General features: G+C 40.6%; 1 protein-coding gene across 9 annotated transcripts in view; it reads right to left on the bottom strand.

The window, feature by feature from the left end:
- Positions 1-16928, bottom strand: part of SPPL2B (signal peptide peptidase like 2B) — a 102232-nt gene that overhangs the window by 13426 nt on the left and 71878 nt on the right. For 4 of the 9 annotated variants that reach the window (XR_013635041.1, XR_013635036.1, XR_013635042.1 and 1 more), the window contains 4 exons: positions 16555-16632; positions 8603-8763; positions 4825-5813; positions 1716-2257 (listed from right to left, as the gene is read on the bottom strand). Coding sequence is in view for 2 of the 9 variants with exons in the window: in XM_078850601.1 (XP_078706727.1) it covers positions 5499-5813; positions 8603-8763; positions 16555-16632 (554 nt within the window). In the remaining 7 variants the exon portion in view is untranslated. Of the gene's footprint in view, positions 1-1715; positions 2258-4508; positions 5814-8535; positions 8764-16554; positions 16633-16928 lie in introns of those variants that run through there. The other 5 variants (XR_013635038.1, XR_013635037.1, XR_013635039.1 and 2 more) reach the window with 4 other exon arrangements.

The following is a 16928-nucleotide window of genomic DNA, read 5'->3' as shown; positions in this document are numbered from 1 at the left end:
AATGCAGCTACTACCTCAGCACCCTGCCTCAGTACGGTGAACCAAAGTAACGCTGCCTGGTCCCTCTCTATCACCACTGGTCACTGCTGCAGTCCCTAGCATACTGCCATCACACTCATGGAGCTCTCAATCTCAGATACACGGATCGTGGGTGCAGAAACAAACTTGGCTCACGAAACTGCGCACTGCTGAGAAAAATGCTGTCAAGGCTTTTAAGGCAGTAGGAATGCGAGGGAGAGATTGAGGGCAATTGTAACACAGATGAAAAGTCTAAAGGAAAGGCTTGAAAGTTCAGCTGAGAGGTAAAGAAATCAGCTACCAGAACAACCAGATCAGAGGTGGTTAATACAGAAAAAGGATAAAAACAATGGAGTACACTGGCAATCTTCTACAGATGTATTAATGATCCTACTGGAAAAGATGCAGAAAAAAGCTGAATACATGTTGCTGATTTTCCCCCCTCCTTTTTTCTAGGAACTTCATTGATTGATTAGATTACAAGTTCACCTTCAGTCAATGGTAAGTGGTTTCAGGGGTTTAATTTCTACAGAGTTTCACTTGCAGAGTTGTCTTATCTTTCACTGTTATCTTAAAAAGCAGGATAAGTTTTCTCATGCTGTAATGGATTGCACTTAAAAATACTCTTCGTGTGTAATACGACTAAAGAAAGAGAAGTATAATTTAAAATAGTGTTCTGAGTGTTTCTGATTCATGCAGCACCTCTATTCAAAATTTTGCAGGCCATATTCTGTCCTCTGTTCCATCTGTGCAACCCCTCTGTCTTCAACAGGGCAGACAGGTGGAACTAAAGACAGGATTTGGTGTGCTAATTAGAATTTAATGATGCCTAAGCCAAAATAAACCTAGTTCCTTCTCCTACTGTTGTAGTGATTCTAAAGGAGTATGAAACAGCAAAAATGTATGTCACTAAAACAAGTACTTGTGACTGAACACATACAAATTTGTGGAAGTAAATTCTTTATCCTCTGATTATTATAGCAAATTAATTTTCAGTTAACCAGATATTGAAGGATGCAAATATTAAATGCCTGAGCATTAATAAAAAATGAAATTTATGAAAATATTGTTAGCTCTTTTCAATGCAATATTGAGTTTTACAATATTAAAACCAATCAAGGATGCTTTTAAAAAATAAAATAGAAAAATGTAGCCTTATAATGAAACATTTAAAACAAACTGGTGTCTCATGATGGAGAGTGTTACTGCTCTGCAGAGAGACAGAGCTCAGAAAGTCTCAGTCACATAGACCTATCAGGGTTACCTGATTTAAAACAGTATTGTAATGGTCAAAGCATGGGACGCATCTCCAAATCACCTATTTTAATCAGAGGTATTGCATTAGTGTGCAAAACATATCCATTTCCTTACATGAGTCTTTATAGGAGGTGAAATGTGAACATGACATCTGTAGGGATAATTCACAAAAGTAAAGGCAAATTATCTCTTCTAAACAGATTAGGCAAGATGACTACACAATAAAAGTGACTTTGAAAGGCCTACTACAAGCTAGTTATAATGTTCTGAATTCTCTCTTTTCAATTTAGTTACAGACAACATGATGGTCTACGTTCTCCCATCAGACCTCTGTTTCACCTCTGGAAGCAACACCACGGCAAATGAAAAGAAATGAATATTTCAGGAAGTTTGATAAAACTTAATACTTTATCACCACATAAAACAGGTTGACTATTAAATATATAAAAATTATGTTTAATGTTATGGTTAAAAGAGAATCAAGGCAAAGGAAATTCAAATGTCATGACACATCAGCCTCAACTTTGAATTTCCTGGAATTTGTCTGTCAAGTTTATTATTTAAACACAGTGTTTTTTTTTAATAAATGTTTAATATACATATTTATAAAATGGCTTAAATTAAGGCATCATCCAGATGGCTGAAGTGTCCGATACAAGCATCTCTGTCACTCTGCATGACTAAAAACTGGTTCAGCTTACCCTCAGCAAAGACAATACTGCCCATAAAGGAGAAGAGGAAATAAAATAGGTAAAATCTCTTTAGTACTGTTCAAAACACTTTGCATTCAGTTAATCTGAAAACCAAATCTGAACACACTACAGACTTTCGGACTCAGAAAACCTTTCAAGAAACTCACCATCATTTCAGCCAGAGTTGAGTCAATTTGGCAGACAGAGCCCAGTTAAGGTCATCAAGGCTTAGGCAGAAGATGGTAAACTTCTGAACCCATAGTGTAGTTTTACAGAAAGCCTCTAATATTCTGGAAAATGAATATTGTCCACTTAACATGAAACAGTAGAGAGAAAGTGGTTACAGACTAAAAGACACAGCATAAACTTTCAGAAGGCCTACTCAACGGAAGAAAAACAGAAACAGAATTATCATGAACAGCTGCCAACTGAAAACCTTTCAAAACTTGATCCAAAAGGCCAACTGGAGCTTAATATTAATGCATTTCTTAGGGTCTATTGAGACTATACTCTTGAAAGTGTCACACTATATGTCTTGCAATAATTTTTCTTTCAGAAGAACTGTATTTATTGAGTGGCAGAGTTGAGTTGAAGATTATATTCTATTTCCAGGATATTAATAGGATCCTGAAAACCTTGTTATTTGCATTTAAAATGCAAGGTTTTTTTGAATGAGTTGGAATGTTTATAATTAAATAAAGAATGTGAATGTCTTAGAAATAAATCAAATGGCTCTGATCAGTAAATTCTCAAACAGAATATATTCTGCATAATATTTATAATGAACAAAAGTTAATCTGACTACTTTGCCCCTCTGCATGTGCAACACAGGTGTGCAAAGAAATGAGTCAGGTTACACAAGAGATGCCCACATTTTGGATACTGAAAAGCTGCATCGGCAATTTATGAAGTGCAGTTGCGCCTAATCTGGTTAAAGCTGAATAGACTGTAGTCTCCCTAAACTTCACTGTGGAGATGCAGCTCTCCCGTTGCATGGTAGGGCATCTATTCTGCAGTTCTAGCACAAATGAAGGTGGCTATAGCCTCATTCTAAAACTTTGCAGGTCACACTTTGAACACTCCTAGGACAAAAACAACCTGTGGCAGCTGACCAGTTATGAAGAGGTTGCAAACCACGAACAGCTGCACCACATGCTCTCCTTTGAAGAGAACTTCAGACTTTTCTTCAGCAATAGGTCAAGTCTACACTACAAAGTTTTCTCAGCATAGCTATGTTGGCCAAGGGTGTGAACCCCGTCCCTGCAGTTGACACCACTATAAACCCCAAGTGTAGATGCAGCTATGACAACAGAAGAATGCTTCTGTCGGCATAACTAACATAGTTTGGGGAGGTGGTGTTACTATGCCAACAGAAAAAACCCTTCTGTGGGCATATGCTGCATTTACACTAGCAGTTTTTGTTCACATAGCCATACAGGTATAGCAATACTAGTAAAATATTTGTAAGGTTGACAAACCCACAGAAATCAAAGCTATATTCATAAAGATAATAGAAAAGGAGGACTTGTGGCACCTTAGAGACTAACCAATTTATTTGAGCATGAGCTTTCGTGAGCTACAGCTCACTTCATCGGATGCATACCGTGGAAACTGCAGAAGACATTATATACACACAGAGACCATGAAACAATACCTCCTCCCACCCCACTGTCCTGCTGGTAATAGCTTATCTAAAGTGATCATCAAGTTGGGCCATTTCCAGCACAAATCCAGGTTTTCTCACCCTCCGCCCCCCCAAACACAAACTCACTCTCCTGCTGGTAATAGCCCATCCAAAGTGACCACTCTCTTTAAAATGTGTATGATAATCAACGTGGGCCATTTCCAGCACAAATCCAGGTTTTCTCACCCCCACACCCCCCTCCAAAAACCACACACACAAACTCACTCTCCTGCTGGTAATAGTCCTTGATTATCATGCACATTGTAAGGAGAGCGGTCAGTTTGGATGAGCTATTGCCAGCAGGAGAGTGAGTTTGTGGGGGGGGAGGGGGGGGTTGAGAAAGCCTGGATTTGTGCTGGAAATGGCCCACCTTGATTATCATGCACATTGTAGGGAGAGTGGTCACTTTGGATGAGCTATTACCAGCAAGGAGAGTGAGTTTGTGTGTGTGGTTTTTGGAGGGGGGTGGGGGTGTGAGAAAACCTGGATTTGTGCTGGAAATGGCCCACGTTGATTATCATACACATTTTAAAGAGAGTGGTCACTTTGGATGGGCTATTACCAGCAGGAGAGTGAGTTTGTGTGTGTGTGTGTGTGGGGGGGGGGCGCGGAGGGTGAGAAAACCTGGATTTGTGCTGGAAATGGCCCAACTTGATGATCACTTTAGATAAGCTATTACCAGCAGGAGAGTGGGGTGGGAGGAGGTATTGTTTCATGGTCTCTGTGTATATAAAGTCTGCTGCAGTTTCCACAGTATGCATCCGATGAAGTGAGCTGTAGCTCACGAAAGCTCATGCTCAAATAAATTGGTTAGTCTCTAAGGTGCCACAAGTACTCCTTTTCTTTTTGCGAATACAGACTAACACGGCTGTTACTCTGAAACCTATAAAAATAATAGTAAGTAGAGATTCAAAGAAACCAGCTGAACTTCCTATATCAAAGTCAGTCCTTAAAGTCTCCTGCATACCATTCTGCCTGACCACTAAATTGTGCAGAATGTTACTATTTATGATCTGATTTATCTGGTAAATAAGGATGTGGGGTGCTTTTAAAAACAAAACAAAACAGCAAAGACACTTCCAGTAAGCTTGTCTACTGTGTATTATTCTGCAAGGTCCACTCAGTGAACATTTTATTTCAAAGACAGCCCCTAGAATTCATAGGAGTGCTTACAGTGCTTACTGGAGATCCATGCATCTTGCCTTTTAATTTAGAATATCATCCAACCCAGGCACCTGGAAGTGGAAAAAAAAATGTTGAGGAAAGAGATGCATTTAATGCACCATGGTAAAACAAATCTTTTCAGAAGGCTGGTAATTTAACCAGTTCTCAACATTTCTTGAGTGTCAATTTATACTAAACCATTCACTTGCATCAATGCCTTTTACAAGCAGAAATTTAAAAGTATTAAGGAGGGAAAATCTACAAAACTACAGTATTTCTCCCTGCTTAGCATTGTAGCAGACTTGTCCAATGCTTTTCCTCCACATTAATCTATGCTATACTAAAGCAGCACAACAGCCACACAAGCCCAGAGTACTGTATAAATAAAAATTCTTAATATTACCCTAGTATAATGAAATAGGAAAGGTAAAAGGCATCCAACTAATAAAATGATCACTGAAATTCATACATCAGAATTTTTGTAAAGCACCATATTTCAGAAAGCTGTTTGAAATGTATAGCTGTATCTGAAGTCAAAGGCAGAATATCCTTGCATTTGATGATCAGATTCCCAGTGAGGTTCCTCAATGAATGTGAACACTACTGAACCAGTCTACATACTGGTTTTATGTGGGAAAGTTTGGAGATGGGGAGAGGGGAAAAAAGATTTCCTATTTCATCATCTAATCCAGCTGGTTCTTTTCTACTCTTAGGCTCTTGCTTTCAGGGTCATCCTTGTTCTGACTGGTTTGTTGTTCTATTTGTGGGATGGAAATTTGTGGCTGTTCTGCTTGCATGCTGGGATTGGTCAGCTCCTTGGTATTCAAGTTAGGCAGCTCCTCTGTACACAGGGAGGGGTTATTTTGATCATCTGCATGAAGCGTGGGGTTGGTCATTTGTTGTTCTGCTTCTTGTTGAGATGCTGGTGCATTCATCTCTTTGGGGGGGTTCGGGAAGCTGACAGGAGCCAGCACCAAGGGAGGATGAGGTAGGTCTTTCTGTAAAAAAATAAAAAAAAAAAAAAATTTTTAGGATGATATGAAGTGAGTAACAAGAGCCACTATTGTTATTAGGGGCAACTTAAATAATAATTTCTCAAAACATGCTAGTTTTTACAGGAGACCAATCATTATACTGAATGGCCAACAGCAATTACAGCAATGACCTTTTGGTGAAGGAATTCAAAAATATGAACTGAAGCACACTGAAAGGAGAAGGATTACTTGCTCCGCAACTGCAGTTAATTCAAATCATCCCTAATGGTTGAAAGATATGCACATCTATTCTCTGGACAGGTCCCACTGAGTAACAAACAGTGGGAGAATGCTCTCTGCAGGAATCTAATGAAATGCTTAAAGCCTATAGGCTCATTATCTCCGACGGATATGGGAAGCACACTCAGCTCTCTTCCTGTTTACCTGCCATGGTGACAATTGCTTCCCATCCTCACTAATAATAAATAACAGCTGGCACTTTTCTGGCACAGTTCACCGGATCTCAAAGTATTTTAATATTAATTAAGCTTCACAATTCCCCTAAGATATTTTATTCTCATTTTACAGTTGAGAAACTGCGGTATAAGAAATGTTAAGTGATAACCCAAGTTCACAAAGTACCGAGATGAGAAATTAGACCCCGGCCACAAGTTCTACCCATTAGGTCCTATCTCTAACTTTTCCTTTCTACTGGAGAGTAATCAAATTCAACACAGATAATGTCCCAAACATCTGGATAGCAGTAGCCATTTGTTTTAGTTCCTTTACCAGTGATTTGCTCTGGTCTTCCCCATGATCAGGTGTCTCTAACAGACTACCTGTAAGATGGTCTATTGGTTTTTCCACTATGTTTCATTTTTTCCATTTGCATCATGAGGGCTCAAGTCTAGTTCCTGTAGCAAAAAGAAAAGGAGTACTTGTGGCACCTTAGAGACTAACCAATTTATTTGAGCATAAAATTGGTTAGTCTCTAAGGTGCCACAAGTCCTCCTTTTCTTTTTGTGAATACAGACTAACACGGCTGCTACTCTGAAACCTGTTCCTGTAGCATGCTCTCTTAAATAGAAAGTGACCTCTCCTCCTTTCAGCTCTTGTCTATCACTTCTATATATGCTATTCCTATCTGAATTGCCATTTGACTTGTATATTTAATTCCAACAAGCTTCTTCAAACTTAAAGGTCAAGCTTCCTATGCATTATCAACTCAAACTCAACCTGCTGCTTAGCTTTGTGCCTGGCATTTGTGTAGACCAGAGATGGGCAAAACCCACTCTATAGCTATCATTAACCTCAATCTAGAGAATACAGATTCTAACAAACCATCTTCATCTGAACACCCATGTTGCACTGATTTGGGCTGCACCTCTTTTTAAGGATGTTAGCGACAGCTTTCTTTTACACAAATCAGCTGCAGTTTTGTTCCCAACAAGTTTCCAATGTGGCCTTCAGCTATGAAAAGTTTGGCTATCAATGGGATATAGATACTAAATACAAATTGTGGGTATCAGCAGGATTTAAACAAAGGAAGACACCCTTTTTCATTCCACAATGAACTGCCTTCAGAATAAGCTTACTATATTTTAGAAAAAAAAAAACAACAGAGACTTTTGTAGAAACATTCTGGGGCCATGAAAATAATCAAGGACTACAGTGTTTGTTTTGTAAAGTGTGCTGGTGTTATTACTGCCAGCTTCTGACCCAATAGTTGCATAATTCTCCGAGGGGAGGATTTTTCATAGTAACTTAGTGTTCTAAGTGAGGCCTGGGTGTACACACTTCAAAACGTTGCCAATATAACTATGTCAGCTGGGTATATGAAAAAAATCACAACCCTAAGTGACATAGCTATGCTGGCAAACACCCAAGTGTAGACATAGTGATACAGATAGCTCAGTTCAGTCAGGGAACTGGCATAAGCTATATCAGCAAAAGAACTCCTGTTAGTATAAGCAACGTCTCCACTAGGTGGGCTTGCCAGTATAGTTAGGCTGATATAATTATATTGGCAAACCCTTTGTAGTACAGACAAGGCCCGAGTTCATCATGAAACACTTATCAATTGACTAACATTCACTCCGAGCAAAAGAACTGCTTTGATACTGGACTTTTCTCTTCACTCCGAATACTGTTTATCACACTGAACTCTCATTCCACTGTACAGTGTTTCCTGGTGAACACGCAATAAGTTATACGCTGTACGGCAATACACTTTGAACAAAAAAAAAAAATAGTTCTAAAAACCAAACATAACAAATACACAAGTGTTTTGACTTAAGTGAAAAACCAGGACGTTTCAGGGCTCCTGAAAGAAGCTTGTGGGACACCCTATGAAAAATCTAGTCTCTTTATGCAGGATCTTGAATTGATTTTCTGCATCTTTACCCTTATATTAAATATCTGTTCAGTGAATTATCCCTTACCTCCTTTTGTTAACCTGCAAAAAGATCCTTACAATTCTTCATATTCATGGAAGTTACTTGATGAAGTTATAATTAATAAAACTTACAATAAAGCTGTTTGTTACAACTACCAAGACTTACAGCAGGATCAGGGTGGATCGATAGGGACTAATCTACTTTATCCTGGTCTGTTTTAGTGGCTACAAACATTAAAGCAGAAAATCCCAAGGCTCATGTTATGCAATTGCTAAAGCCTGTAAAAGACTCTTTAGGACCAAAACATGAACATTTGTTTTGTTGGATAGTACTACAATATTTTACTCAACTTTAATGCTATTTAGGATTTATAATATTAGTATTTCTTGAAGACACTCATATCAAACTGGTATTCACCGCAAAGCCGCTGCCCGTCCAGAACATTGCAAGCTCCTTACGCCAAAGAGCCACAGCAAAGCTAGTGATAAGAGTACAGGGCACCAAGTAGAGCAGAGCTGGCTGACCCATCTGCATCAATGCCAAGGCTACAAAGGTCACCAGAAGGCCAATGCCATATGCTAAAAGGAGATAAAAATAGCAAAAGAAAATAATTCAGATACAGTTCTGGTCAAGAATGGCAGTACAATTATCTAGAAAAACTTTCTAATGATAGCTTCCTTCAGTTAGGAGTATGAACCTTCTTTTATAGTGTTTTGCAGTCTTCCCTAAATACCACCATTCTGTGTCCAACATTTGTTCAGGATTACTCTTTGCTAAACATGGAAAGATTATCTGCTAGACCAGGGGTGGGCAAACTATAGCTTGGGGGCTGCATCCGGTCCTTCAGAAGTTTTAATCCGGCCATTGAGCTCCCACTGAGAAGCAGGGTCAGGGGCTTGCCCCGCTCTGCGGCTCCCGGAAGCAGTGGCATGTCCCCACTCTGGCTCCTATGTGTAGGGGTGGCCTGGGGGCTCCGCACGCTGCCACTGCCCCAGGCGCTGCCCCCGTAGCTCCCATTGGCTGGAAACCGCAGCCAACAGGAGCTGCAGTGGTGGCACCTGCAGACGGGGCAGAGCGCAGAACTGCCTAGCCGCGCCTCCGCATAGGAGCTGGAGGGAGAACATGCAGCTGTTTCTGGGAGCTGCTTGAGGTAAACGCCACCCAGAGCCTACACCCCTGACTCCCTCTCACGCCCCAACCTCCTGCCCCAGCCCTGATCCCCCTCCCACTCTCCGAACCCCTCTGTCCCAGCTCAGAGCACCCTCCTGCCCTCCCAACCCCTCATCCCCAGCCCCACCCGAGAGTCCACACCCCCAGCCAGAGCCCTTACCCCCTCCAACGCCGCAACCCCCAGTTTCATGAGCATTCATGGCCTGCCATACAATTTCCATACCAAGTTGTGGCCCTAGGGCCTAAAAGTTTTCTCACCCCTGTGCTAGACTATGAGACATTGTCTCTCAGTGAAACAGGACAAAAAGAAGAGTGATCCAATTGTGCAGTATTTGTGGTACAATTAACTCAGTATCTAGAGCAATTTTACAAAGGCAAAATAAACCAATGAAACATTTTATTAAAGCACTTGAGTTTTAAAAAATAGCAAAAAAGGCCTTGTATTTAAACCATACAATATTTTAATGAAAACAAATAAATACTGCCTGACCACTATAAACAGCACTTCTTGTGATTTGGAAGTGCTTGGTTTTTCACTCACATTCTTGGGCATCACTGCAACATCATTAAACAAATACCTAGGTTGCATCACTGCAACATCATTAAACAAATACCAGGCCCTTTGTGGCCTCCTGCTGGAGGCCCTGCGATCCTACTACATCCTGGTCTAGGAAAGGAACAGTGAAGATGGGTCCTCCAAGCCTGCCTACAGAGACCTCACAGAAACAGTCAGTCAGAGCTCAGCAGGCTCAGATAAAAGGAGCTGGAGGACCTTAGCAGGACAGTTCCTAGCTAAGAGCAGAGGGGCAAGGAAGGATGCTCCTCTCTGGCTAAATGAGCTTGAGGAATCACCAGCGTTTGGTTCAGGCTGCGTTTGCTTAAGCTGTGAGAGAGAGGAGCTGAGAACTTTAACCTGAGGTTAGGTGGGGACGATAAAGGGGCTATGTGGGAAGAGGCCCAGGGAAGTAGCAGCATCAAACAGAAGTGAGTGCATATGTGTTAGGATATAGATATTCAGGCCTGTCTGCAAAGGCCTGTACTCTAAGAATTTAGGTGTATTCTTATCACTTGGCTAGTGATAGAGGTATAAAAGAAAGAATCAAAATCACTGTCTGCTGGTGTAAGGGCCTTCTCTTACTGTGACAGTTTGTGGCCCTGTTCTCAGGCTCAGGCCTTTGGCTAAGCAGCAGAGGCAGCCATAAGCTGGGAACCGAACGGTCACATCCTCACATTCCAAACTAGTCACATTGAAATAAGGTGCTATTGGGCTGTTAGGCACTATCGGGGCAGGATTGTATTCCTATCACCTCCAGAGAAAGGGAAGTGCCTAGAAAATGTAAAAGGAAACTTAGTTTGATAGCATCCTGTCTGGCAAGAACTCACTTATCAATAGCTGGGATGTGAAATCCTCACTTCTGTATTGTTTTGTCATTATAGTTCCCACTTTGCTGTTGTTTGTCTGTATAATCTCTGTCTGGTTCTGTGATTGTTCCTGTCTGCTGTATAATTAATTTTGCTGGGTGTAAACTAATTGAAGTGGTGGGATATAATTGGTTACATAATCATGTTACAATATGTTAGGATTGGTTAGTTAAATTTCAGGAAAATGATTGGTTAAGGTATAGCTAAGCAGAACTCAAGTTTTACTATATAATCTGTAGTCAATGAGGAAGTGACGGGGTGTGGGTGGGTGTGTGAGATGGGAACAGGGAATGGGGGTAAGAAAATTGGAATCATGTTTTGCTAAAGGGGGAGATGGGAACAGGGAATGGGAGTAAGGAAGTTGGAATCATGTTTGGCTAAGGGCAGGAATGGGAACAGGGACACAGGTGTAAGGCTTTGTGGTGTCAGAGCTGGGAAGGAGGATACTAAGGAAGGAAACTGGAATCATGCTTGCTGGAAGTTCACCCCAATAAACATCGAATTGTTTGCACCTTTGGACTTCGGGTATTGTTGCTCTCTGTTCATGCGAGAAGGACCAGGGAAGTAAGTGGGTGAAGGAATAAGCCCCCTAACAATATGGCCTCTGTTTATAGAGTCCCTGGATTGGAACACAGCATAGTGGGCATGCCTGGATTCCCCCAACCGATCACCTGCTAAGTGATGAAAACCCCAAGAAGGGGACAAAGCTTATTTGGAAGACTGAGGAAAGGACTGAATTTAAAGAGCCCAGAGCCGCTGAAGACCTTGGGGAGGGCAGATAGTTTTTGGACTTTTGCTACTCCAGAATGGCTTCGTTTTGACTGTGAGCGCCTGCTGAAGGGCCAAGTCACTGAAGACCCGCCAAGAGAGGTTCACAACCTACACAGGGTGCAAGGAGTGGGAAAAGGTCTACAGCACCACACACAACAGTAGAAGGTGCTCAAGGGGTGAATGCCCCCCATTAGAATGTTACTACTCATTGAAACATTTATATATTTGCAGAAAATATTAATGAATACAAAAGACCTTTAAAAGCTTGCAAGGTGCAAGTTTGTGGGCTTATTTCTGGTGCAGGAAGATAAATAAAATATCCAGACAAAAAGCTTCAATCACCTAAAGTTAAGGTTATAAATGCTAATCTATAACTTAAAGCAGCCATACAAAATTCTACCCATATGAGGCAAGTATTTTATTGTTGGGAGGCAATATATTGTTTATCCAGGTGTTATGACAAAGGGTATGCAAGTAAATTCCGTAGATAGGCTAGTACATTTTATGTCAATTTTGCAAGGCTGATTTAAGAGAATACCACAGCAAAATAATGTAGTCTTAGTCAAGAAATTCAAATTTAAAGATTACACTTAAACACCCCAAACCTGTGAATGGAAATGCAGAAGCAAGGTAGCTCAAATCATCTTAGGAGTCCCTTTGGAGATAGCAACTGTTGTAGGAATCCCTACAGTAGTTTTTCCTAAAGCGTTTTGGAGCCTTCAACTGGAAATAGCTTAAGCCCTTGATGGCTTAAGAATTTCCTTTAGGGAGTCTGCAGAGTTGGGAGTCTGAAAATAGGCTGCAGTCATCCTTAACTCCATCTAATAGGATTTGTAGATTTTACAAACTCCATATACTTCATATAGAATCATACAAATCTAGGGCTGGAAGGGACCTTGGGAAGTCATCAAGTCAAGCCCCCTGCTTTGTGGCAGGACCAAGCAGACCTAGGTCACCCCAGGCAGGTGTTTGTCCAACTTTTTTTTAAAAGCTTCCAATGATGGGGACTCCACAATCTCCCTTGGAAGCCTCTTCCAGAACTTAACTATCCTTATAGTTAAAAAGTTTCCCGCAATATCTAACCTAAATTTCCTTTGCTGCAAATTAAGCCCATTACTTCATGTCCTACCTTCAGTGGAAATGGAGAACAATTGATCACTGTCCTCTTTATAATAGCCCTTAACATATTGGAAGACTTATCAGGTCCCCCCATAGTCTTCTTTTCTCAAGACTAAACAAGCCCAGTTTTTTAACCTTTCTTCACAGGTCAGGTATTCTAAACCTTTTATAATTTTTGTTGCTCTCCTCTGGACTCTTTCCAATTTGTCCACAACTTTCCTAAATTGTGGTGCCCAGAACTAGACACAGTACTCCAACTGGGATCTCACCAGTGATGAGTACAGTGGGACAATTACCTCCTGTGTCTTATATACAACACTCCTGTTAATACACCCCAGAATCATATTAACCTTTTTTACAGCTGGATCACACTGATGACTGATATTCAGTTTGTGGTCCACTATAACCTCCAGATCCTTTTCAGCAGTACTACCACCTAGACAGTTATTCCCCATTCTGTAGTTGTGCATTTGATTTTTCCTTCCTAAGTGAAGGACTTTGCACTTGTCTTTACTGAATTTCATCATGTTGAATTCAGACCAATTCTCCAATTTGTCAAGATTTTGAATCTTAAAACTGTCCTCCAAAGTGCTTGCAACACCTCCCAGCTCGGTGTAATCTGCAGATTTTATAAGCACTCTCTTTACTCCATTATCCAAGCCATTAATGAAACTATTGAATAGCACTGCACCCAGGTCCAATTCCTGCGGGACCCCACTAGATGTGCCCTCCCAATTTGCCAGCAAACTATTAATAACTACTCTTTCAACCATTGTGCACCCACCTTATAGTAATTTCATGTAAAGAGTATGCTTCTGAGAATGTCATGCGGAACTGTATCAAAATTATAAAATCAAGGTATATCACTACTGCTTCCCCCCTATCCACTAGGTCAGTAATCTTATCAAAGAAGGAAATTAAGTTGGTTTGGCATGATTTGTTCTTGACAAATCTATGCTGACCATTCCTTATAACACCTATTATCCTCCAGATGCTTACAAACTGATTGTTTAATAATTTGCTCCAGTATCTTTCCAGGTGTTGAAGTCAGGCTGCCTGGTCTAGAATTCCACAATTCCTCTTTGGTCTCCTTTTAAAAGATAGATACGATGTTTGCCCATCTCCAGTCTTCTGGAACTTCTCCTGTCCTCCAGGAGTACACAAAGTAATTGCTAACGGCTCCAAAACTGCTTCAGCTCGTTCCTTAAGTACCACAGGATGAATTTCATCAGGCTCTGCTGACACAGAATCATAGGACTGGAAGGGACCTTGAGAGGTCATCTAATCCAGTCCCCTGCACTCATGGCAGGACTAAGTATTATCTAGACTATCCCTGACAGGTGTTTGACCAACCTGCTCTTAAAAATCTCCAAGGATGGAGATTCTACAACCTCCCTAGGCACTTTATTCCAGTGCTTAACCACCCTGACAGTTATGAAGTTTTTCCTAATGTCCAACCTATACCTCCCTTGCTGCAGTTTAAGTCCCTTGCTTCTTGTCCTATCCTCAGCGGTTAAGAACAATTTTTCTCCTTCCTTCTTGTAACAACCTTTTATGTACTTGAAAACTATTATCATGTCTCCTCTCAGTCTTCTCTTTTCCAGACTAAACTAACCCAATTTTTTCTCTTCTCTGGACTTTCTCTAATTTGTTCACATCTGTCCTGAAATGTAGCGCCCAGAACTGGACAAATACTCCATTTGATGCCTAATCAGCATGGTGTAGAGCGGAATAATTACTTTTTGTGTCTTGCTTACAACACTCCCGCTAATACATCCCAGAATGATGTATTTTTTGCAACAGTGTTACACTGTTGTCTCATATTTAGCTTGTGGTCCACTATGACCCCTAAATCCTTTTCCGCAGTACTCCTTCCTAGGCAGTCATTTCCCATTTTGTATGTGTGCAACTGATTGTTCCTTCCTAAGTGGAGTACTTTGCATTTGTCCTTATTGAATTTCATCCTACTGACTTCAGACCATTTCTCCAGTTTGTCCAAATCATTTTGAATTATAATCCTATCCTCCAAAGACATAAATATATCTAATTTATCTAAATATTGTTTAACTTGTTCTTTCCCTATTTTGGTTTGCATTCCTTCCCCTGATTGTTAATATTAATTTTGTTGAGTATCTGGTCATCATGAACCTTTTTAGTGAAAACTGAAGCAAAATAAGCATTACACACCTCAGCTTTCTCAATGTCATCAGTTATTATTAGTGTTAGCTGAAATAGATATTTAGGTCAGAAGGGACCATTATGTTCATCTAGTCTGACCTCCTGCACAACGCAGGCCACAGAATTTCACCCACCACTCCTGCAAAAAATCTCTCACCTACGTCTGTGCTATTGAAGTCCTCAAATCGTAGTTTAAAGACCTCAAGGAGCAGAGAATCCTCCAGCAAGTGACCCGTGCCCCATGCTACAGAGGAAGGCGAAAAACCTCCAGGGCCTCTTCCAATCTGCCCTGGAGGAAAATTCCTTCCAGACCCCAAATATGGCGATCACCCCTGAGCATATGGGCAAGATTCATCAGCCAGATACTACAGAAAATTCTTTCCTGGGTAACTCAGATCCCACCCCATCTAATATCCCATCACAGCCATTGGGCCTATTTACCATGAATATTTAATTACCAAAACCATGTTATCCCATCATACCATCTCCTCCATAAACTTATCAAGTTTAATCTTAAAGCCAGATAGATCTTTTGCCCCCACTGCTTCCCTTGCAAGGCTGTTCCAAAACTTCACTCCTCTGATGGTTAGAAACCTTCGTCTAATTTCTAGTCTAAATTTCCTGGTGGTCCTGGTGGAAATGTACTAAATAAAGCCAAAAGTCAACCAACCCAACAGCCTCCCAAAAGTGTCAGACATCACTACTTACATGCAGGGCAAAATAAAAAAATTAGCTTTGAGGCAAAGTTTTATCAAATCAGGAGGTGGCAAAATCATTCACAACCTTTCCTGAAAGTGAACCCCCTAATTTTTCAGACTATCATTTTAAAATGCCTTATCTGTTTATCTCAAATTTGAAGAAACTTTTTTCCCCTCCATTAGCAGAGAACCACAAAGGATAAGTTGCAGCTCACTGGGTTAGTCAATCAACTCAGCAGGTCTACACTACTGCTTAAGTCGATCTAACTTATGTCACTCGGGGTGTGAAAAAGACACCCCCCCGAGCGATGCAAGTTACAGCGACTTAAGTGCTGTCCACACGGACATAGCTTCTGTCTCTCATGGAGGTGGTGTAATTCTGCTGATGGGAAAGTGCTTTCCTGTTGGCACAGAGTGTCTTTACAAGATGCGCTATAGCACTGATGTAGAGCTTCTAGTGTAGACCTGCCCTCAGTGTTATAAAAAAAAATCAGACTTTTAAAAGAAAGCTAGTAGTATCTATGAAGACACTACCGTCTCTACAATTTAATTTAACTTAACAGAGGTCACTTACAGATTTTTTTTGCAGACACAGTTTAAGACTGAAGTCAAGAGGACAAGCACTAAACTTGAATTCTCTCATGTAATAAATGCAATTTGAAAGGTTCACTAACAAGCAAATTACAATGATAACAAAGAATAAATGTATCCCAAGCATACATAAAACCACTGTAATTCAACCAAAGGGTTCTGGTGAAGGTGTAAATCATAACAAAGAACTTACTTTCTAGTTTGGACAGGCAAAGCAGCTCAGACATGCGTTATGCTAGGTGAGCTAGGGTTCGAAGGTCCAACCTCAAACGTAGTACAGTTTTTATTTATTTATTTTAAACCGCTTCACTGCTTGATTGTTGAAAGCAAGATAAGAGTTGAAAAGCAAGCTATGTAATATGAGAGCTTTGGCTTTGCTTTGCCCTAGCTGCTGTGTAGAAATACCAGGGTCATACATACCTATAGTGCAGGCTACAAAATAGACTCTGGAGGATTGCACCTGAATATCAAATCTATGGCAGTAGGCTACCAGTAAGCCTGGGGAAGTAAAGAAAAGTTAAGCAGTTTTTAAACACATACATACTAATTTTAAGATGCACAGAACATAGTGCCCTATCTAGGTGCTTATAAGATGGCCCACCACCGTGCTAGATTTCCTGCCTAATAAGCTGTGCCCTACCATCCTGATATGATTCACAAGAGTGCACAACTCATAGAACAGAAGATATGCACTTCTACTGTATTGGCTTACATTAACTATTGAATCAGAAACTTGACATCAGTAAGTAAACACCATTCCAGTAAACAACAGACAGTCCATATGCAATGTAAAT

This window comes from Lepidochelys kempii, chromosome 25, assembly GCF_965140285.1.
Source record: "Lepidochelys kempii isolate rLepKem1 chromosome 25, rLepKem1.hap1, whole genome shotgun sequence".
Lineage (NCBI taxonomy): Eukaryota > Metazoa > Chordata > Testudines > Cheloniidae > Lepidochelys > Lepidochelys kempii.
Note: the sequence above shows the minus strand (reverse complement) of the source record. Positions and strands in the feature narration are given on the sequence as shown.